The sequence below is a fragment of the Danio aesculapii genome, chromosome 9 (genome assembly GCF_903798145.1).
Source record: "Danio aesculapii chromosome 9, fDanAes4.1, whole genome shotgun sequence".
Lineage (NCBI taxonomy): Eukaryota > Metazoa > Chordata > Actinopteri > Cypriniformes > Danionidae > Danio > Danio aesculapii.
The window spans coordinates 21,439,005-21,463,043 of record NC_079443.1 but is presented as its reverse complement, the minus strand read 5'-3'; the positions used below and the strand labels follow the sequence as shown (position 1 = coordinate 21,463,043).

The window sequence follows — 24,039 nt, the reverse complement described above, 5'->3', positions numbered from 1 at the left end:
GAGAAATTTACCAATTTTTCCAGTGATGGGTTGGACCCCAGATTAATAAAGGGACTAAGCCAAAAAGAAAATGAATGAATGAATGAATAAAGACAGATTTGGAAAAAAAGTCTGATGGAGATGTATAGAAAATATATTATGACAAAATATTATGACAACTCGTTCAGCCATTTTGCATGTACAACTATCATTGATAAAGGATTAAATGTTGTAGGGGTGAGACTATTCAGACAGAGACCATTATAATACATTTTGGCCAACATGACATAAGAGTTGCACAAAATCATTTGCATTGAAAAACATTTGCAACTGCTTTTTTTATGTGCACAAGTGACACAATGATGTGAAGATAAGTATGAAATCCAGGTGTTAAAGAAAGCCTATCAGATTACATCTGATATATCCCATTCTTTTTTTTTTTATTCATTTCAAACCCTTCCCTCAGGATCTCGGTATAGGGTCCCTTTGGCAAGGACCAACAGATTAAAATTTTCATTTGTTCCTTGTGCGATTGATTTGCTGAATTTTAATGGGAAGAGGTAGTTGTTGCTTTTAGTACTATTAATGTTGTTTAGGCCCAATCCCAATTATTTTTGTGTATCCCTATCCCTTCCCATTGGCACTTGAAACAGAGTGTGAAGAGGAAAGGCTTCAAAATTTACCCCTAAAAAAAATTGGGACAGCACTACAGCACCTGAACACCTCGTCATTGAGATCTCTTGCTTCATATGAGATCAACGATGGCGACTGCTGTAGTTATTCCAGTTGCGTTATTTTTTGGTATTTAACTTTAGGAAATCACTGAGGGCATATATTATGTTATCGTAATGATATAATGTGACAATGTGATCATAACTATGCTGTTCATATACACAGTGGCCATATTAATCTAAATAAACACAAAAAACAACATTAACATTATATCAGACACTGTAAGAAGCTCATTCCCAGCCACTAGACTTTTCTGACAGGGTATTCCAGTGTCAGAATATTGTGGAACTTCTATACAGGAGTTTATGGATTATAGATAGAAAAATTTAGTGTTTTTTTGTATTGTTTTTGTAAAGCATGACAGTAAAACACCACCACAGTGATGAATTTATTAAAACATATGATTGTTTGTTGTAAAAATTCGTAATAATGACAAAAAATACTGATTTGTGCATCTCTGTGTGCAGCCACGCTGTTGTATTTTCTTACCTTGGTTTCGAGTGTAGTACTGAAAAATCTTCGTTTAGAGGGGTATCTCTACCCTTCCCCTTAGCCCTATGCCTTCAAGCTAAAGAGACAAGCGTAATGGGCCTTAATGTTTGTCTTAAGAGTTTGGTGGGGTATAAGAACAAAACGGGGACAATAGAATATTAATTCAGAATAATAAATCTGAGAAATGTACCAAAGCGACTGAAAAACTGCATTTGTACAAATTTCACCTGGAGAGCGTGCGGATAAAACAATTGCTAGGAACCCTTTACGCGGAGTCTTGTTCTGCACGGATTCGCGAAGGAAGTCTTGAATGTGTAACAGCAAAATAGTTCCACCTCTTTTCCACATGTCCAGCGCTACTGTGGCTGTCACTGCACACTAACACAACAGAAACTTTAAATATTCACTGCTGTTTGTCCACCACATCCCTTCAGAGCCGAACCATGACTAAAGAAAATGTACAAGGGTGAGAAACCAGTCTCGTTGTTTTGTGCGGATGTTTCGTAGTGCTGGTTTGGGCATTCATTAGCTTGCCCTGCTGCTTGCTAATAGAGTCTAATAGAGTTTCAGCTGATTGCATCAGCAGTACACAGATCTTTAACTATGACAGCTCAACTGTATTTTTGTGTACTTATTGTTAGAGTTGAAGAGATAATCATACGTGCTATAATCTTTTGCTACAGTGTTCACTACGAGGCATCTTGTCCTACAAACTTAGTTGGAGATTTTATTTTGTGAACGTAAATAAGAGCTTCACGTCTTTGAGCTTTTACGGTGTGGGGAATATTAATATTGGTAATAAATAAAAATATGTATTATCTCTGAGTTTAAACTGATTTAGTATAAGGAGTTTTTTTTATAGTAAATTAAACCGTTTTGTGTTTACAAGCAATGCTATAATATGGAGTAAGATTTGCAGGAATTTTCCTGTGTTTAATAATCAGATACATATTTTTAATGTTATAAGTTAATGAAATGCAATTATTAATCTTAAGGTAAGCTATGAATAAAATTAAATGAACACACTAAAATAAATTATATATAGATATATGTGTGTGTATGTGTGTAGTTATGCATGCATGTATGTATGTGTGTGTGATACATTCTGATATGCTTTTTAAATCAATGTTGATAATAGCTGCTGCTTGATATATTTTTTGAAGTCTTTTTTATTGTGTGATCGATAAATAAAATAGACAGTTCAAATGAAGATCATGTATTTGAAACAAATATTTTTTAACATTAGAATTTTTTCTTATACTCTCACTCTTAAATGAATGCAAGCTAAATGTGCATGTGTGTGTGCACGTGTGCTCAGCATATACAAGTACACCCCTAACAAATAGCTCTTTTAAATTCATATTTTTAATAGGAAGCTATACAATATTATATTTGTGCATATACAGTAGATTAGTCAGTACTGAAGCCAAATCTGGAGCTTATCTAACAAAATAACTTATGATAACAATCAAAAAAACTAGTACACCCAAATTTATATGTTATAGAACAATATTAAATATAAATTAAAAAAGATGAGGAAAAATCAAAAGAAACCAACAAATAGAAAAATTTAGTAGAAATTTTTTTAGGTTGTAATTTATTTTTGCAAAATTTTGCTTGAATTTAATTGTATTATCTTTCAGTTTCTAAATCTGTTTGGTTGCTAAAATATAATTTTAATAAATAAATCTGTTTAATTAATCTGTTTTGTTTGAATGCACCAAAATACGTTGCCTATATTCACTGAGAAATGGATACAAATATTCATTTTTAAAATGGGGTGTACTCAGTTATGCTTAGCACTGTATATTTATATAATTTTTTTAACATACTCCGGTACATACAAGTGTCTTACCTCATACTTTTAACTGGTACATAATAAAGAAAAATATGATTATAGTATATACATGTTATATAAATAGAATTTTAAAAATGCCTAATCATAAATGAGCAAAAATATGTTTTCTAACCAAGCACAAGCTAGTTTTAGTTTCAAAAAACAAAGTGAAAGTCACATTTAATTAAAGTGAAAGAAAAGCAGTCAATAACTCAAACTGTTAACACGATGATCTTCTCGCTTTAATTATTAAACCTTAAATAACCATCATTACACACTTTTTCAATAACAACAACGTGCTGCCAACAGCAAGGATAAGTAACCAGCACCGACAATGGTTTAATATATAAACCACAATTTGATGAGTCACATGATAACAGCTGCTGTCTGTGGTGGTGTAGAGGGCATCCGAAAGCTCCACCCTTCATTTTATATCCCAGCATTGCCCCGGGCCTTGTGTTTCTGTGTAAATACATAACCCCAAACCTGGCACAGGCCTTTAATTATCGGCAGCCTTCTCATTCTCTTCTCTCTGCCCCACTGCTTCCAATTTCCTGTGAGCAGAAATTGCAGCGATGCTTTGGGGAACCATCGTCCATGAATTCCCCTGAAAAACCCTCCGTGCCACGCATACCTTCACCGTGGCCCTTTTATGTCCATTCGTGCCGATGCATAATGCAAAGGGGGGAGTTGAGATTGTTTATTGCCCACTTTGGCACGGTTGAGCCTCAGTGGTGCCCGCGGCGGCTCTGTTCTTGTGTTGGCAAGCGGTATTGCAGAGGAAGACATTCACTGATCCATTGTGTTTAAACTTCTCTTGCTCTCTGTGTGCAGGCACTTGATCCTCTGGTGCCTGAGGGCTGCCATATGGTCGCCTGCCCAGATTACACTGTTTTTTGGGGGTCCTTTGTAGATCTGGGGTTGGATAAAGAGCAGAACTATGCAGCGGATTCTTAGTTTCTCTGTTTGTGCTGCAATTAGTGTAATAATAAAGTGTGTTAAATGTCTGGAGGAGGAGCACAGGCTTGTCCTGCTCATAGTAATGTTGACCACCTGTTACTCTTTTGGTTTCAGATTAAGGTTATTTTTACACAAGTGCGTCATTTTAAAATGCACAGCACAACTTTTGTACAAAGCCTTCACTGTTAAAAGTGATTAGTTACTTAAAGTGAGTAAACTAGTTGCCTTTAAAGCTACAAGTTGACTAATTTAAAAAGTGAGTAAAATAGTTGTAAGTTGGAACTGTTCATTTGATTTAATTGGTTATAATTATGCACATAGCTATTATACTAAATCATTTATGGCAACGGGTTTATTCACTTGTGAACATGTGAAGTTAACACATTAAAAGCAACAGGCAAAATTTACTCTCTTTTTAAGAGTAATATTAGTCAATTTTCATAGTGTTGTTTTGAATTTATTGTATGTGGTTAATTTTTATAGTGTTGTTTCTAAATTTGTTGTATTTGGTGTTTCTGAATTTGTTGTATTTGGTTGCAAAAATATTACAAAAAAAATTGCATTAGTTCCAAATGTGAAGTGTTTGTTTAGCTTTAGTTAAATTCAGTTAATTTCAAAGACATTTATATGCCTAGCATACTATATCTTCACAGTTTATAACAATTGCCATTCTCATTTGTATATTATAGTATAGATTTTCACATTTTTATCTCTTTTCTTTAGAATACTTAAGTTATAGTCGAATACTTAAGTGAAAGAAATGTTTTTTTCTTCAAATCAATTTAATACTAGAAATATGCAGTTTTTAATGAATATGAATTGTTGAATTTAATCTGTACATAAAGGTTTATGGTGTAATTATATATTTATCTATATATGTTTTACTTTTATCTTGATTGTTAGCAAATACTAGTACTATTACTAAGTCGTGTGTAGGCATGGGATGATAACCGGTTTCAAGGTTTACCACGGTTTGGAAAGGTCAAGGTTTTAAAACCACTAGAATTGTTTGTTATACCATTGCAAAGATAAATGAAAGGTTTTATTGTTCATTTATTTTTTTATGTGTTGTAAATACATCTGTGTTTTTGAAACTAATGAAGATTTTAATGATTTAACATGACATGTTTACTGCTCCAAAGTATTATAAATGTTTCCTAAAGTAAAATATATTGTGTTCAATGGGGTAAAAAAGTTGTTGTTGACATCTAAAAACAATTTATTTTAGATCAGTAATCACAATACTGTGATACCCTGAAACGTGGTATTTTTATCCATGGTTATCATACTGTCTGAAACTTATACCAGCCCATGCCTAGTCATGTGATTATTAGTTGCACTGGATCAATGAAAGCAGTTGATTTTAAAAGGATTTTTATTATACAATGATCTGGGGATTTCCTTAGTTCCATTGTGGGTGTTTGTATTTTCCATGCAAGGGTGCTCATGGCGTTCGCATGATATTTACTACTGAGCACACAACCATTCTTTCTTGACAAGACATGAATGACAATCGCAGCTTTGCTCAATTATGTTTGTGACTTAATTTCGATTAATCGTCCAGCTAGTTTGCATTAACGTAGTGTGGATAGAGATATTTTCTGAAACAAAGTGTAAACATTGTTCAAATGAAAATGCACTAGTACAAATACCACCTAAATTGTGTCATTTATTGCAATCCCATATTTAACATCCTTAAAATGGGAGTCTAAAGAATAGTTTGGAAGTCATCAAATGAGTTATTCCAAGTGGTTGCATTTAAAGTCCTGTTAACCAGTGTGCTGAAGGTTCAAGGATTGGAATTCCCTTTAGAGGTTTAGGGTTCCTGTGATCAGTTTATATATTGTTGGAGTTTATCTGTAATTGTGTTTGTTTTAAATACTGGTTGGTAATCAATCTCTGCCATGTTAACTAATGATGGATGGATGGTGGTCTTGGTAAACGTTGAACTCACTTGGTTAATGGACTTGGTAAACCAAGTGTCTGACCTTATCTGGTGACCTACGGGCTCAGGTGTTAATGCCTAAGGGTAATGTCATTGCAGTGGAATGGATTGCATTTTTGTTATTATTAGGACACATGTCTTTTAAACATTTAATAATTATTATTATTCTTTGTAAGTAAGCTTATTTCTTGTTATATTCAGTGGTAGGGTGCTGGAGTCTTTTAAGTGGATTTTAAAAAATGTTTTGGTCAGTGATCATTATAATATGGAATAATAACAAATAAAATGCCTAGAAATATTGCTTTTTTCCCAGTAAGATGTACATAAAGCAAACATATTACACCCTAACTACAGTTAAAAAGTTTAAATAACATTCAAGGACCACTTTAACTCCAAATATTTATGCAATTATATATATATATATATATATATATATATATATATATATATATATATATATATATATATATATATATATATATATATATATATATATATATATATATATTATTGAGCAATGCTGTCATTTCCAGGTGCTCAGCTGCTCATTCTCTTAGCCATTACAGTACACCTCTGCTGTTTCGTCTGAATGATTTTCCATGTGTTACAGTAGACAGACATCACTCTTCCTGTACTGCTATAACTGGACTGTCTAAACCACAGGAGAGCACAAACAAGCAAACATCACTGATGAAAGTCTAAATTAGCCTCTGTTGTTTTTTAAACAATAGATCAAAGACACAGTAACACTAAACGCCAGCGGGACACTGTGCCCGTATGTGCGCGCGTGTGTGTGTGAACTGGGTTGGAATGCTTTTTCCCAGTCTATCAGAAAAGCTTCCCGGAAGGAAACAGAAGAAAAAGGTAGATGGAAGTTTGACAGAGCTGTTTTTGTTGTGCGTTGTCTTCCTGTTTTAGAGGCGGCGAGGAGGAGCAGCAGGCCCAGTCCAAGAAAGCCCTGAAGAAACAGCAGAAGGAAGCAGAGAAAGCGGCGAAGAAGGCAGAGAAGCAGGCCAAGCTGGTGAGTGCAGTCATGCCCACCAATCAATCCCCGCCTGCTATTGTTTCGCATTTCCTGCGCTCACAAAACTGTTTATGTGTCCAAAAAGAATGGCATTTGTCCATGTTTCTCCAACATTTTAAACATCCAAACCGAGGATATGGCATATTTTGTTTTCTTTTTGTGGTCTTATTTCATTTGAAGGGAATGAAATGGATGCATATATTTGGCATAGTCTGTATATTTTTGCCTGTGGTGGCAAAGCTGGATTTTTAGCCACCGTTATGCCAGTCTTCAGTGTTTCATGATGCTTTAAATCATGGTGTTCAAGAAACATTTCTTATTTCTGATATTTGAAGACAGAAATGCCTAATGATTTAATATAATATAATATAATATAACATATAACATAACATAACACAACATAACACAACATAACACAACATAACACAACGCAACACAACACAACACAACATAACTTAATACAATACAATACAATACAATACAATTAATATAATATAATATAATATAATATAATATAATATAATACAATACAATACAATACAATACAATACAATGCAATGCAATGCTATGCAATGCAATGCAATGCAATGCAATGCAATGCAATGCAATGCAATACAATACAATACAATACAATACAATGTAATGTAATGTAATGTAATGTAATATAAATTAATACAATACAATACAATACAATACAATACAATACAATACAATACAATATAATATAATTCAGTTCAATTCTTTGGAAACATTATAAATGCCTTTGTCTCTTTTGACCAAACAATGCAGTCTTAAAGAATAAAAGATGCATAGAAGAACAGTTTGAACAGTTTGTATTTGCGTTTACTTTTGTCCTTAAATTTATTTGAGTAAAAAAAAAAAAAAAGAAGCTAAAAACAGGGAAAGTAATTATGTATGATGTATATGAAACTATATCTATTTGAAATGTATAGAAAATATGAGAAAACATATGCATTCAAAACAACTATAATAAATTGAAAACTTATGAATGAAAGAAATACATTAAATGTAACATTTATTTTATATTTCAACATGAAATACAATTATAAAAGTAATTTTAGAGGTGTATATAGCATATTAAATGCAAACAAACTGTCTACCTCAATGTCTTCAATAACTTGACAAATTATAAAATAGCATGACAATATACGAGCAAAATAATTTTCCATCACCATTCAGCATTGCAGATATATTTAAAAAATATATATTAAAAAATATTCTGTTCTCTACTAAATGATTAAAACATCTGAGGTAAAACGTAGAGGATTTGATGGATAATGCCCAAGTTCAAAGATTTCAAACGTCAGGTAATTAATTTTTGCATTGGGATCCCTAAATAGAGTCTTTTAATATGCCATCAAATGATTATTGTCCTAAACATACCTAACAAAATTTTTGTTTGGCATATAATGTATTGTTACACTGAATGACATCTGTCTTCTGTAAATCACTGTGAAATAATTTTTGCTCAGAGAAAAAAAAGAAAAAACAAATGTAAAACTTTTATTTTACTTTAAAATCCCCTTTGATATTTGACACAAATTTCATGAAATAACAGCAGAACAAATGTTCTAAATGCTTACTATGTTTGACATTTATTTAAATCATTTCTGTAGAATCTAGTACTACTTTAAAAAGGACAGCATATGTAGTTTAGTTTTATAGTGAACTTGCAGTGCCTGTGCAAATTATAATCAGTATGTTTGATCTTGATGTTAGCCCTTACTGAGTGCCTGATTTCCTTCTACTGTTGAAGTTTATTGAAATCAGTTCCTGTCTTTGATTCAGGCCGCAGAGCAGCAAGAAACTGAGGAAGATGTAAGTAACGTACATTTATTCCCTCTGAATTTCACAACTCCTTACTGTTTTCAAGCATAGAGTAAAATTTTTCATGCACTCTCCTTCTTGGTGTTCCAGACCCGTTACACACTGCAGAAATGCTTTTCTTTAAGTTTTATCTTGTTTCTAGTACAAATATTTCAGTTCTTAAATCAGTAAGCATTTCTGAAATGAGCAAAAATGATTGTCTTGCTTTCAGCAATGAGATTTTCTTTAAAACAATTAAAACAATCTGCCAATGGAGTAAGCAAAATAATCTAGTTTTTACTTGAAATATTTTTTTGCTGACTGTAAATTTCTTAAAGATATTTGGACTAGAAGCAAGACAAAAACATTTTTTTTTGCGGTGCTGTTATTATTTAGATTTTTTAAAAATTTTGAATGTACAGATTAGTTATTTCAAATGATCAGATTGTTTATTACATTGAACTTGCAGATGATCCAAAATTAACATCTTACTGGAGTTGATGATTAACAATGAATAATGGCTTGTAAAGACTGTTTGACTGTTTTTGTAGTGATCATCTGGACTTCTATACAATTTTTTGGTGCTTTTCCTCAAAAGTTTTTGTCAAATCAATCACAAGTGGGTGATGCCATATACAAGCATAAACAGGTTTTTAGAACATTTTAAGCTTGTCCATTTTTAGTTAGTTCCAGTGGTAGTTGAAAAACACAATCAGTCAGTTTTTTCATTGCTTATCCATTTAGTCCAGAATGTTTGAATAAACACTAAAGATTTCTTCTTCTGAAGCAAAGAAAGCACACGAAAGTGATCCAGAGGGAACGCTCTCAAAGAATATCAAATACAAGTTTTAATCTTTAAAGAGCATTAACATGTGGAAATGATAATGCATCTTAACTGAGCACTTGTGATTGGAATCCATAATTCCAACCATAATTTAACCCTTTATTGGACAAAGAACCAAATGTGGTAACTTAATTGACATTGATCACGATACATTTTTTAAAAGTCATACAAGTTCAATGGTCGTGAGTAGACTCCAGACTTTCCAAGTGCCCAATAAAGGGTTAAACCAGGGCCGCTTTTAATATTACACTCTAGAAATGAAGTCTTTTGCATTTTGAGCAACATGAGGGTGAATAAATGCTGACACAGAAGACTTCTTTTGCACAGAAATGTTTCATTAATATTCTCCTCTTCTTCTCTCAGGACTTTGCCAAGGATCGCTATGGGATCTGTCCAATGGTCCAATCCCAGCAGAAACTGGGTCAGTGCCCTTCACAGTCTTTAAGTGAAGATTTACGAGGGCATCTCGCTCCCACAGGATATCAATAGACAGGCTTTCCTATGCAAAATATAGAATGATAATTTAGGCACGTCTTTGAGCTCAAGACATAACCTAAAGCTCTTGGGATCTCCCCTGATGTCTCCCTGATGTTCCTCCCTTCACTGTCACACATAATAATCTTAAGTAACAGTATGAGATAAATCTGGGATGAGGAATTAGGGTGACATTTACTCCCGACTGTCCGGCGGTGAGATTTTTAAGCTCCGCTGCTACAGAACAAAGTGGTCCCCCACCAGCATTCCTCTCGGCAGCGATAGACCAGGCTTTCATGTGGGTGGATTCGGGATCAGCCAAACGCCCTGAGCACTTTCACTGGCGCTGAGCGGGACCGCCCCGTCTCTGCTACCTCATAATAAAGTCATAAAGTGAGTCGGCGGAGGCAGGGTGACGCTGGGTTTGCCAAATCGGAGAACTGTTCACGTGATGCTCACCTTTCAGACGGGGCCCTGTAACATTTCATATTTATTAGCTCTGTTCCCGGTGGCTTTGTAATCCGAGCGAATGTCTTTTGTGGGGATCTGTGTACAAGGGGGGAGGCCTGTCGTCTTTGATGTCGTCTTTCTTTTTCTCTCTTCTGGATGGAGGCAGACAGGGCGTTGGTGCGTGTCCAGGACCTGACACTGGAGAAGGCTGAGCAGCAGATCTGGGTGCGTGCCAGAATTCACACCAGCAGAGCTAAAGGTAAACTCCTCCTCGCTCTTACACAAGCTCATCTGCTGCTGTTGCTCAATTCGTTTCAACATGTGGAAGCTGCTCTTACCAAAGCGTAAAGGTTTCTTATTTGGTGTTGCTGGCTGTGTTATTGCATTAATGGAAAGTCATTATGGTTCACCTCAGATTGTAGAGTCACAATGGATGACACACTATCATGTTCATGCAGAAAGTTCAGAAGTCATACAATACCCAGGTGATTAGTGTGGACAAATGAACCTTTCATGGCTAAACACTGTGGTACAAACTGCAAAGTGCTGTCGTATTATTTGGAATTTGTGCAATAGAATTTTAGGCAACGTTTCTCCATGGTAATTTTGCATCAAAGTAAATCAACACTTTCAAGATCGCACACTGACAAAACAAAAGTGACTGTTTAGGAAGTGGCCTTAAATAAAAGGTATACTTTAGTTTTTCTGCATATGCTTTTGTCATATGCACAGAATTCATGCACTGTAAGTAGTTTATCTAAGTTTGAGTGTGATGTATGTGCTTGTTACATATTTAGAAAGTATGATAGGTAACACTTTATTTTGATGGTCCATATGAGTATTAGACTGTCTGCTTAATATCTGTTGATACGGCTCTTTCAACAGACATTTAACTGACTATAAATAACTTTGCAAGTACATGTCAACTTATACTAACCCCAACCCTACAGTCTACTTATAATCTAATGAGAATTAGTTGACATGTAGATGGAATGTAACTTAATTTCAACAAACGGACCATCAAAATAAAGTGTGACCGTATGATATTGTAAGATTTAAGAATAACAGTGAATATTGTGTGGGACAGACCAATAAAGAAAAGAAATTGAGGATAAATTTCTGCAGGCTTTACTCAAATTTGTATGGATAATTAAAAAAATGTATCCTAGAGCACATTTGCACAGAGTTTTTTAAAGAATTAGTATTGTTAAAGAGTATTTTTTTTTAAAACTGGAAGTGATAAGTCAAATGTTTAATAATGTGGTTCGTATTTATTTAGTGAATGGTTTCAAATGCTGAGGCAACAGCATTCATATAGTACTAGGGGATGGGATTTTAATATTTGTTAAAAAAAAATAATAATATATATATATATATATATATATATATATATATATATATATATATATATATATATATATATATATATATATATATATATATATATATTTATATTATATTTATATATTTATATATATGTGTGTATATATATATATATATATATATATATATATATATATATATATATATATATATATATATATGTATATATATATATATGTGTGTGTGTGTGTGTGTGTGTGTGTGTATATATATATGTATATGTGTGTATATATATATATATATGTGTATGTATATATATGTGTATGTATATATATATATATAAACATATAAGTTTTGATACACCAGTGCAATCATGTGGAACAAATGACCAAAATCGATCAAGGAAATAAAAGACTTAAGGAGGTTCAAAAAAGCCATCAAAAGATGGTTAGTTAGCATGGTGGATGATGTTTTTTATACGTTTTTTTTTATTGTGAATAATTTTGTTCCTGTTTTAAAATGTGGAGGTACTGTTTGTTTTATGCATTAACTGTATTTTGCAGCCATACTTAGTTTTTTAAACAACGAGGACCACAATGGAAACAAGCCCAGGGCTTTATTGGATTTTTATCCTCAATGATTTTATTTCAAGATGTATAGGATATTTGTATTTTTATTATTTTTTTTGTCTAAAATCTGTCAAATAAGAAAATTATTCAATTCAATTCAAAATAATAAGAAAAATACAAATAATCAACAATAACAAACGGAAGAAATATACAAAGTTTTGCACAAATACAAAAAGGAGCACAAGGCAAAGCAAAGAAATCAACAAAATAAAACAATCCTTGTAACGTTCCTACTAATGACAAAATAATGAAACAAACCCAAAATCTTCAGCACATGATGCCCAAACTAAACTACTTACATTAAAGAAACAAAAATACAAAGATGGCAAAACTCTCCAAAAATGTTCTAACAAAACTATTCTAATTTAGAACAAAATGAAATAAAAAATAACAAAAATTGAAATAAACAAAAATATCAGAGTTGTTTTTAAGAAGCTCAAAACACTGGCATGAACGCTGGTCTTTGATTGAAATTCTAACATGGACACCAGCCTACTTTTTCACACTTCACAAAGTTAGTACTAACCAATAACTAAAGAGCTAATCTATAAAAATCTATCAGATTGCTGTGGCACACACCTTGACTCAAGGAGAGAGTGTGTTTGTACAGGTTTTTTTTTTTTTCAGGCCCACTTACCTGCGTGAGGCACATTCAGAAACATCGAGTGACATTAATAAAGTGTCTGGTGCATATGGAGAGGAGAAATTGGAGAACCTAAGAGTGAAATAAGAATGCACACATAATGACAAGAGTAAGAAAAAAGTGAACGTAAACAAAACACACGAGATGTAACAGTGCTTCTTGCATGTTGCATGTGTTTTCAGTTGTTTTTGTTGCTGTCAACTAGGGAGTGATGTCAACCAATTTGGCATCGTACGAGTCTAATGTAAAACATTGTGATAGACGATGGCATCGTCGTCAAAGGGGACGGTGAATTAATTATTTATGAATAATTAATTAATCCATAACTGAATTATACAGTTTCTAACTACCTAAAAAACTGCCTTTTAACTATACAGTTTCTAAGTATATGTCAAAACTAATACTTTAAATAGGAGCCTTAAAATGACAACATGAAAGGAGATTTGAGATGGCGATGACTGTTTTAAATGAGTACTAAGACTTTTTTGGTTGGTTATCACTTTTGGAGAGAAAACGTGCAGACATAGATGAGGATGAATATTTTCAAGAGTACAAAGTACAAGTGTCTGCATTTGTGCACACTATATTAAATATGTTTTGAAAGCATGTGCATTTAAATGTAAGGAACGTTATACTTCATATATACTGTGTAATGTATTTTGTACACTGCTGATACACTAGTCCATTTTTATTGGTAGGTTTAGCTAATGAAAGCACACTTTTACTGCATTTGACAAACATATGTAGTTTCCCTGAAATCACAGTACGTTCTGTTTCTAGTTTCTTGATGAATGAACAGGAAGTAATGCCAACAACAGTTATGATCTCTCACTTTCGGTTTAGTATTTGACTATACTTCCAAGAATGACACACAACTTGAATAATAAAGTAAACCACTTGTGAGTTACTGAATACATTTGCTATGAATATTGTGCAAAGCTAACTTTTCAGTTCAAACATAAATATACATGAAATATACAAATTATAAACGCATGTAATTTATAAATGTGAGATAAAAGGACAAGTGCATAAGTGAATTTATCTGATAAAAGCTGTGAGATTTTAACATAAAGTTGAAAAAGAAATGTAAAATGTTGATAAATGGACTCCACTTTCTTAAAATGACATGCTATATGTAATCATTGACAACGTTTTGGCTTACTACTGATTAAAGCATTTTGTAGTATACAATACATGCATAATACACAGCAAGCTGTATGCACAGCAATGAACTATTCCAATTTTTTTTAGGTTTCTTAATGTGTGTAATGCGCATTGAAAAAATTCAGAAGTCACAATTATTAGATTCTTAGTCTTAATAGTGGCATAACAGTTCATAAAGATGGCAATTTTATTGGTCACACTTTACAATAAGGTTCATTAGTTAATGTTAATTAATGCATTTACTAACATAACATTTACTACAGTATTTGTTCATGTTGGTTAACGTTAGTTAATGAAAATACAGTTGTTCATTGTTAGTTCATGTTAACTCACGGTGCATTAACTAATGTTAACAAGCATGGACTTGGATGTTAATAATGCATTAGTAAATGTTCAATTATGATTAATGCTGCCCAAGTGTTGTTCATGATTAGGTCACGTTAGTAAATGCATTAACTAATGAACCTTATTGTAAAGTGTTACCATTTAATTTCCATATTTATATCTTATATATATTTTTTAATAATATAATCTAATATAATATAATATAATATAATATAATATAATATAATATAATATAATATAATATAATATAATATAGACTTGACTCATTTTTGACAGATTTTTAAACAAAATTATTTGAACCAAATTTAAGGTGAAGAGCCCTTTCATTTTTTTTTCTTAAATGTGGCACTTTTTTTTTTGCAAAATAATGTTTTCTGCCATAACTAAATTGCTATTTTAAATACAAATAAATTAAAAAAGAACAACACAAACTAAAGAAGAATCTTTTAATATAAACAATAAGTTTACATTATAATGTTGCCTGCTGAAAAAACCTCTTTCACTGGGGACTGAGGTGGCTGGTGTGGAGAGGAAAGCCTTTTCTAAACCAGAGAGCAGTGGGTACAGAGGTGGTCATTAGGCCCTCTGATCCAGGTAAGAAAAGAACAATACAAACTAAAGAAGAATCTTTAAAATAAACAATAATTTTACATTATAATCTCCCCTGCTGAAAAAACTCTTTCACTGGGGTCTGAGGTGACTGGTGTGGAGAGGAAAGCCTTTTCTAAACCAGAGAGCAGTGGGTACAGAGGTGGTCATTAGGCCCTCTGATCCAGGCAACGGGCCACTGGCTTAAAATACTGATTATAAAATTACTAATTTTATAGTAGGATAGAGACAGGAGTTGAACATAATTATAGAGGTGAATAATTAATATTGTATGATACATTGGTATAAGTATCAATGTGATGCACTTAAGAAGAGATAATCTTGAACATTTTTAAATATTCAATAATAATAATAAGCAAATTATTAAAATATGCATAAACTAATTTGAAAATGAAAGGGTAAAAATAATCTGATACCTGCTTCTGGAACAGAACTTTCTCTTTCAGTCTGAAAAACATCTTCACACCTTCGCTATGAAAACACTGATGCACCGGGTGATCTCCGTAACGCTCTTCAGAGCAAGTGGCGCTGCAAATCATCCGGTCCGCGTGGTTTGGCTTATTAGCAGTTTTTTTTTTGGCGTATAGACGTGTGTGACAGTTTTTCTTTGTGCTGACGGTTTAGGTGCATCATATTCATTGTTCTGTTTGTGCAAGTAAACCTCTTTTTGCAGTATTTGCTCACAGTTTGTGTTTTGTCTGGCACACTTCACCGCTGTCATTTTACTCTGCGAGTCTGCTTGCAAGAGTGATGTGCAGGTAAAGCGAGTAAACACAGCGCCCCTTCTGCTCAAAAAATGTATCGCAATTCGTCCAACATTTCTACTGGTTTGTATCATCACATATTTGAATCAATTTTCAACCGGCTCACGGTGAACCGTTACATCCCTGAATAAAAAATAATTATGATTCTGATGGTATGATAACATTGGATAAAAATATCACAGTTTCATTGTACCACAGTATTGTGATTACTCCTTTAAAGTAAAGTCTTTTTAAATGTTTGGGTAAGAAAACAACAACTTTTCCCCCCATTAAACACAATATATTTTTAAAAACATTGACACAATATTTTGAGACAGTAAACCTGTCAGGCTCTGCTGTCTTCATTATTTTCAAAAACACAGATTTCTTTACAACTTAAAAAGGCATCTTTAGATATCTTTTTCTTCTTTCCAGAATCGTGTGCTGACCAGTAACTGTTGATGTGGATGCTCCTTTGATGCTGGAGATACTGTTGCCCTAGAAAATAAATAAATAGTCTTTGACAACATGTAAAAAACAACTTGGATATACCGCAGATATGGTATATCAGAAAATTTTAGCTGTTTAAACTGAGTTTTTCTAATCGGGGTAAACCTTGAAACCAGTTAGTGTCCATTGCCTGTTAATAATAATATAATACTTTTATCATTATTATATTATAATTATATTATTATTTAAAAAAAACTTAATCTTAACGTCTTGTAATCCACACTTGATTTAATACAGGATTAACAGTAACATTATTTAGTATCAAATTAGTTTTTGACTTATTTGAAAAGGGAATGAAGGCTAATGAAACCAGGGAATTGATCAACTCCCTCTGTGGTTGCGTTTGTTTCATATTAATGACAATGGAAACTGAACAGTTGAATCCACAGCCCAAGTGAAACCTTGTGGCTTTCCCTTATCTGCCCCACACAATTCAGGTCTGAGGGTCTCATACGAACCCGTCTGTTTTAAGAGTGCGCTAATGAATTAACGATGTATTATGACTGTATCTCCCGAAGTTTCCTTCCCGGACTACTTCCATGTCAAGAATCCTTTAACCTCCAGCTTCCCTCATTCTGTCAGTGAGCTCCAAGCTGAAGGATGTCCTTTAGCACAACAACATCCTGATTTGTTCAGGGATGAAGGGTTCTGGTTTTTTAACTAGCACTCGACTATCTGTCAGGCTTCAAAGTGTTTGGGTGGTCTCTGATCTTGACCTGCTTCGTGGCAGGTTTACACAGATCCCAGTTTGTTCACTCTCAAGGTGTCTGATAAGCAATTTGGTGACAAGACAGGGTTGTGTATATTGTGTCTTTCAAAGAGATTTGTGCAGTCTGTTGACGGCTGATTGGTGCTAGTAAACTTGGTGCTTTTATGGCCCGTGTTGCAATAATCTCTAACCGGGATCATAGTTGTAGAGCTGGTTTCTGTGTGTTTGGAGTCAAATATGATAGTGTTCTCAGGAAAATGTGTTGTTGAAGATCTCATTCTTGTCGTACTGGTTTGGTAATCACAAATTGTCTACATTACATGTTTTTGTTAAGATAACATGATCATGGCATTTGAAGGGCATAAGAAATTCAGAGAAATCCTTTTTTTGTGTGTGAAAGTGGGCATGTGATTATTGATAAAATAATTTATATAAATATTTACAGATTTATATATATATATATATATATAAATGAACAGTTTCTCAGCTGCCAAACCCGACCTCCGTAGACTACAGCGAATAGTCCGGACTGCTGAACGAATCACTGGCACAACCCTTCCTACACTTCAAGAACTGTACTCTTCGAGAGTGAGTAAAAGGGCTCGCAAAATCACTCTGGACCCCTCAGACCCAGCACACTACCTGTTCGAACTGTTACCGTCTGGTCGGCGCTTCAGAGCACCAAGCACAAAAACAGCCAGACACAGGAAAAGTTTCTTTCCTCAGGCTGTCTACCTTATGAACAGTTAAATATTCCCCTACTGTGCAATAAATATGTGCAATACTTTCTCATACGCACTTGTACACAGCACCTTATATCAATATTCAATGCAATACTTCCTACATTCGCACTTGTACACAGCACCTTATAACCTGTATATTTATAACAATCTGTACATACAACTCAACATCCAGGTTTCTTCACTAACCGCATCTGTTTAATGTTTATCTTTTTTTATCATTATTATTTAACTTTTTCAGATTTATTTTGTGTTGTCACTTGTCACTTTATGTACACTGGAAGCTTCTTTAGCCAAACAAATTCCTTGTGTGTGTGAAGCATACTTGGCAATAAAACTGATTCTGATATATATATATATATATATATATATATATATATATATATATATATATATATATATATATATATATATATATATATATATATATATATATATATAGCTCGCATTTTTATTATTATATTATATTATATTATATTATATTATATTATTTTATATTATATTATATTAATTATTCTTTGATTGTGTTTTATCTGGAACACTTTACAATAAAGTTGTGTTAGTAAATGTATTTAGCATGAACAAACAATGAACAAATGTTTATTATTTATTCATGTTTGTTAAGGTTAGCTAATTGAAAAGTTTTTCATTGATAGTTCACATTAACTAATGTTAACAAGCATGAATTTAGATTTTAATATTGCATTAGGTAATGTTTAGCTATGATTAAGTATTGTTAATTATTGGTCCATGTTAGTAAAAACATTGATCTTATTGTAAATTGTGACCATTTTATTATACTGCATTTCTAAAAGCAATAAACAGCAGACTAAAACTGCCTAAAGATTAAAACAGCATTTCATTTTATCTCTTGTTTTTTATGCTCAGCATCGCTGCTTTTGTTAAATCAAAAACCTAAAACAAAAACAAAAACTACTATTTTGAAATGTTATTAATATATAAAATAACATTTATATTAATATATTTTAAAATGTCATTTGTTCCTCTTATATTAAAGCAAAACTATTGCTGTTTTTCACTGTTGTATGATCCTTTAGAAATTATTGTAGTAATTTTATTATCTGTGTTGAAAACAGTCACTATTATTTAAAAAATACATCATATTTTTTGCAGAAACGGCAAAGCGTTTTTTTTTTATATAAATACAGAATTCTTTGACGAATAAAAATTGATTTCAAATGATAATTTGTAACATTTATAAAAGCTTTTTTTGTAGCTTTTAATGGATTTAAATCTTTAATTGGTGAAAAAAAGTATTAATATCTTAAACAACAAACAAAGACCACCAGTTTATGTCCTATTATTGTGCTCTTTATTCTAGTCAGCCAGCAAGCATTGTTTTACATTTTTCTTTTCTCAGGTATGTTTTCTGACAGTTTATTTTATTTTTTTCTCCAGGGAAGCAGTGCTTCTTAGTCCTGCGTCACCAGCAGTTCACGGTTCAGGCTTTGCTCGCGGTGGGAGATCGTGCCAGCAAGCAGATGGTCAAGTTTGCTGCTAAGTGAGTATAGGCCACGTTTCCTGTCAAACAATTGTGGGAAAAAGTGAAGTCCTAGTGACTCCTTCCATTTTAACATGTTAAGTGGCGATCGATAAAGTTTCACTTCAAAACAAAAGCTCCATTTTTTTTAAAGTCGGAAACAGCTTTCCCTCAACATGGTAGTGGGTCGTTCCCTTTAAAACAACAAACAGGAGATACATCAGAGAGACACGTCGACCTAAAAGTCTGGCATGAATGAATGAGTTTGGGGTCAAATAGAGGTTTGTGGGACAATAGGACCAACTTTCAGCCAAAAACACAACCAGTTGAGGCACATTAGGTACCAGGTAGTTTTATATTTATCAATTTAGTCTGGATGTATTAAAATGGGAATGTCTGTTTCAGACATAAATCAGAAAAAAGACCTTAAGACCTTTATTCTTGTAAAATTTTGGCCAATATTACAATAAAAAAATTATTAAAATAATATTTTAAAAATATTATTAGTAAGTTCTAATGTATAATAATAATAATTACCTTATTGTTCTTATTTTATTTATATACTTTAAGTTTATTTATTTGTCAGCATCATTACTATAGCCTTCAGCGTAACAAAATCCATTTTAATGTTTATTTGCGGAACAAAATATTTCCAGTCTTAAAAATATCTGCATTAATATTTTTTAAACATTTATACTGAAAAGCATTTATACTGATTTTAATTATGGAAATTGCATTTGATTTATCTGTTGATCATTTTAAAGTGTTGATTTCTTTTAAGAAAAACTTCAAAATAATTAGCTAATTAATGATAATAATGATAATAATGATAATAATGATAATAATAAATAATTTTACAATGTAGTTTGTGTCAAAGCATCTTAACATAGAAGTTCTAGTAAACTGAAACTGCATCAGTCCAGTTTTCAGAAGTTCAGTTAAAGGTAGTTTATTTTTACTGCAGAAAGTCCAAACACTGAAGAGAAAATCCATCGATGTGCAGTTCCACAGGTCACAAACCAGTGGCAACAGTGGCAAGGAACAAAACTTCACCAATTGACGAAAGTGAAGGATAAAACCTTGAGAGAAACTAGGCTTAGTTAGGCACGACCATTTCTCCTCTTGCCAAACTTCTTGTGCAGAGATGTAGTCTATAGCTAAAATAATAATAATTTTGGTTATGCTTTATTACTTATTCTATTCTGGACAGTTAGAAAGTGTGAATTGACTTATGAAAATGTGAATGTCTGTTTTGCTGCATGAAATATTTCATCTGATAAACTTTCCGAACTATATAACAGACAAGGTTTGTCCACTTGTTTTTAAGTCCACTTCAAGTCCTTTAAAGGGTCAGAGGGTTTGTGCTCGACCATGTTAACATCCTCTGTTTGCTCATGCGGCATTGAATGGAGGCTAAACTCTATTCGCATTATCGCTCATGAATTAGGAAGGGTGTTGTGGTCTGGGGAGTTCCTTTCCAGTTCCTTACGTGGCGGATTTAGTTTCCCATTGCTCACAGTTGAATGCGATTGTTCTTGACTGAAAAGGCTCCTGCCTGATATCTGTGCACTCGCTTGTTTCTTATCTAACTGAAAGATTTCACCTCAGCAAATCTTAGATGAGCGTTTCCTTAAACTCGCAAGATCATTGAAGCTGATTTTTGTGCTTTGCAGAGAAAGTTCCTCTCTTTGTGTTACGTAAATCTCAGTGAAGTAACAAAACGGTTCAGTTAGAAATTCAGTTAGGGGATGTTAATGAAATCTGGTTGCCACATAATATGTAGACTTTTTGTTGTTTGTTTGTTGAATTTTGTTGCAGTATTCTTATCCCCAGGGCTGTTGCTCCAGTTGAAAAGTATAAAGGGCTTAGCTCCAAAGAAATCCCCCCACAATTAAAAAACAGATCACTAATTCACCCTGCTGAACACCCCCATACTGGGTGCTCTTGAGCAGAAATTACACACATGCCTCACAAAAGTGAAGGCATCCAGCTGTTGCTGTAGTTGAATGAATGAAAGTAAGATCTGAAGAAAAATAAAAAGGCTTTAACTCACCATTTACATGACTGCAACAATAATGGTCTATATGTATTCTTCCAGCCATTTTAGATATTTTCATGAGAATAAAGTCGATTTATATTACGATGCTAACTGACATAGCATGTTACAGTAGCCATAAAATAATGAGCTATATGCATGGACTCACTGTGATTTAACTAATACAGAAACAGATGTGACTGGCTATACATATCTAGATAAATATGTCTAGATATCTATATCCTATCTGTAAAACTAGTACAATTAACGTTTTTTGGGAATAATTCGCATGTATTTATAAATATGACGCATTAATATGACATACATTTTATTGATTAGTTATTTTATTTCACCAAAATTACACACATTGTATACTGTGAAAACAAATATTATGCTTCAGCCGTAGTTAGAACTATTCATTTTCACGAAACAGTTGTATTATTACCTCATCAGCTTCAGCTCCTCAAAATAATTAATTAATGAAGGATGACGGTGCAGTGGCGGGATTTTTTTTAACACTTGCCAAGTGACAACAGTCTCACTCCCACCTGTTGGTAGAAACAGGTACTGCTGAGCAGCGGACTATTTAATTACCCGACACAAAAGCTGCGTTAAGTGGAATGCACGTGATGTATGTGGTCATTTTTAGTACTTGGACAACAAACGTTATTCAACCTTATTTATTTATTTATTTTTTTAAATAATAAGTGCAACGTATTCCAAAAGATCAGGGGCTTTTTGCAATATAGCCCCCCCATGCCACTGCTTATCACACCCAAATTGATTTTCCAATTATGTCGTTAATATTAGGGATATGACCTGAAATGATAATGTCATGTTTTTCATTGTGTACCTAAAATAGTTTACAAGTAAAATCACCAAATAATATAAATTAAGAGTGCTGTGAAATTAATGTTTTTAGGATGTTAGTATCACTATGTTCGTTTTTAAGAATACCTATAAGCTAGATATAAAATTTGCATTTAGATCATATAAGCCTAATATAAACAAAGCTTACAGTTTGTCACTTTTGCCTAAATGGATGAACAATTGTCACCTTATATTTTCTCCTCTAATCTTGAGCAGTCAAATGCTCTATTATCTTACATGCCCAGTCCCCTTCAAAACGCTTCTTATTTGCTATTCATTGGATGCACTTGAGCTCAGTCACTTTCATTAGCAGAGCTGTGATGAAACAAAATGCTATTGGCAGTTTTTTAAAAGGGGAGTGGCTACTGTATGCCCCACCCTCTTCGTGTTTCAGTTGAGGTTTGAATATATGAACACTGAATAAAAATGCACGTTTCAAAGCCCTTCACTGGACATTTAAGTTCATCATAATAATGCGAACTTCACAAAACGTACTCAAAAATGTTTATGTATTTTTTAGATTTCCCCAGTGTTTTTATGTAACCTAATTAAATGTATAAAATGTTGTTTATATTATTATAAAAGGCAACAAGCTTAGATTTTGAAAAATCACAGTTCCTCCTTGTCTCTATTGGCATGTTTATTATGAATTTGCTAATATTTGAAGGCTTTTCCTGACAAGAAAAATCATACAAGTTAAAAAAAGAGTCACTTTACAAAATGTGTAGTTCTGAATCTAAAATCTGTCTGAAAGTGTTCTATTACTTGGCAAAAAATATTGTTTTATTTACAGTAAATATTCATTTAATCCTGTGTTTTTTGGTAACAATTTTCTAAAAACAATAATTGAAGCTAATTACAATGCATAGCAGTGACATTTATAAGTTAATCTTGCACAATGCGAGAATTACTGTAATAATCAGCTTCTCATGCTTAATATTTATTTTATTACACCTTATATGTATTTATTGAAATGATTTAGTTATTTTGTCCAAGTTGTAAAGCCAATGCTAATTCCCACAGTATTATCACCTGCTACTCTACACCTCTTTACCTCCTGTTCATGTCATATCAAAGTGTTATTACTAAGCAGTTCTTCCTGAAAATATGACGCTCCCGATCCTGATAGTTTTCCAGCTCAAACACCCGAGCACCATGTGCAATGGATCACAGCTCCCTCTAGCTGATGATCAGTGGGTCAGTGGACATGCAGTTTTCAATAATCAAGCTTAATACATAGTTAAAAAAATATATATTTTAGTTACAGAAGAGATTTTTTTTTAATATAAGATTTTGAAAAACATAATATGTTTAATAACTAATGTCTAATAATTGTTTTTGTCTTTGCAAGTTGACAGTACTTAATATTGTACATAACTAGATTAATTAGGCAAGTCTTTGGACAACAGTGCTTTATTCGGTAGCCTGTAGTTCTGTGAGTCTTAACTTTATTATCATTCCAGCCAAGCTAAAAGAAATAAGAATAACTTTTGAATGACGATTATTTCCCTTGTGTGCTTATGTTTTGTTTTCAGAGTCTTTTAAAACATTAATTAGACCAGGGGTGCCCAAGCTCGGTCCTAGAGGCCCTGTGTCCTGCATATTTTAGTTCTAACCCCAATATAAACACACCTGAACCAGCTAATCAAGCTCT

At 32.9% G+C, this 24,039-nt stretch overlaps 1 protein-coding gene across 1 annotated transcript in view; it reads left to right on the top strand.

Moving 5' to 3' along the window:
• The first annotated feature begins 1,528 nt into the window (after positions 1-1,528).
• Positions 1,529-24,039, top strand: part of dars1 (aspartyl-tRNA synthetase 1) — a 54,071-nt gene continuing 31,560 nt past the window's right edge. The window contains exons 1-6 of the mRNA XM_056465200.1: positions 1,529-1,669; positions 6,864-6,966; positions 8,779-8,808; positions 10,004-10,061; positions 10,731-10,823; positions 19,399-19,501. Coding sequence (XP_056321175.1) covers positions 1,647-1,669; positions 6,864-6,966; positions 8,779-8,808; positions 10,004-10,061; positions 10,731-10,823; positions 19,399-19,501 — 410 coding nt within the window. The 5' untranslated portion in view covers positions 1,529-1,646. The remainder of the gene's footprint in view (positions 1,670-6,863; positions 6,967-8,778; positions 8,809-10,003; positions 10,062-10,730; positions 10,824-19,398; positions 19,502-24,039) is intronic.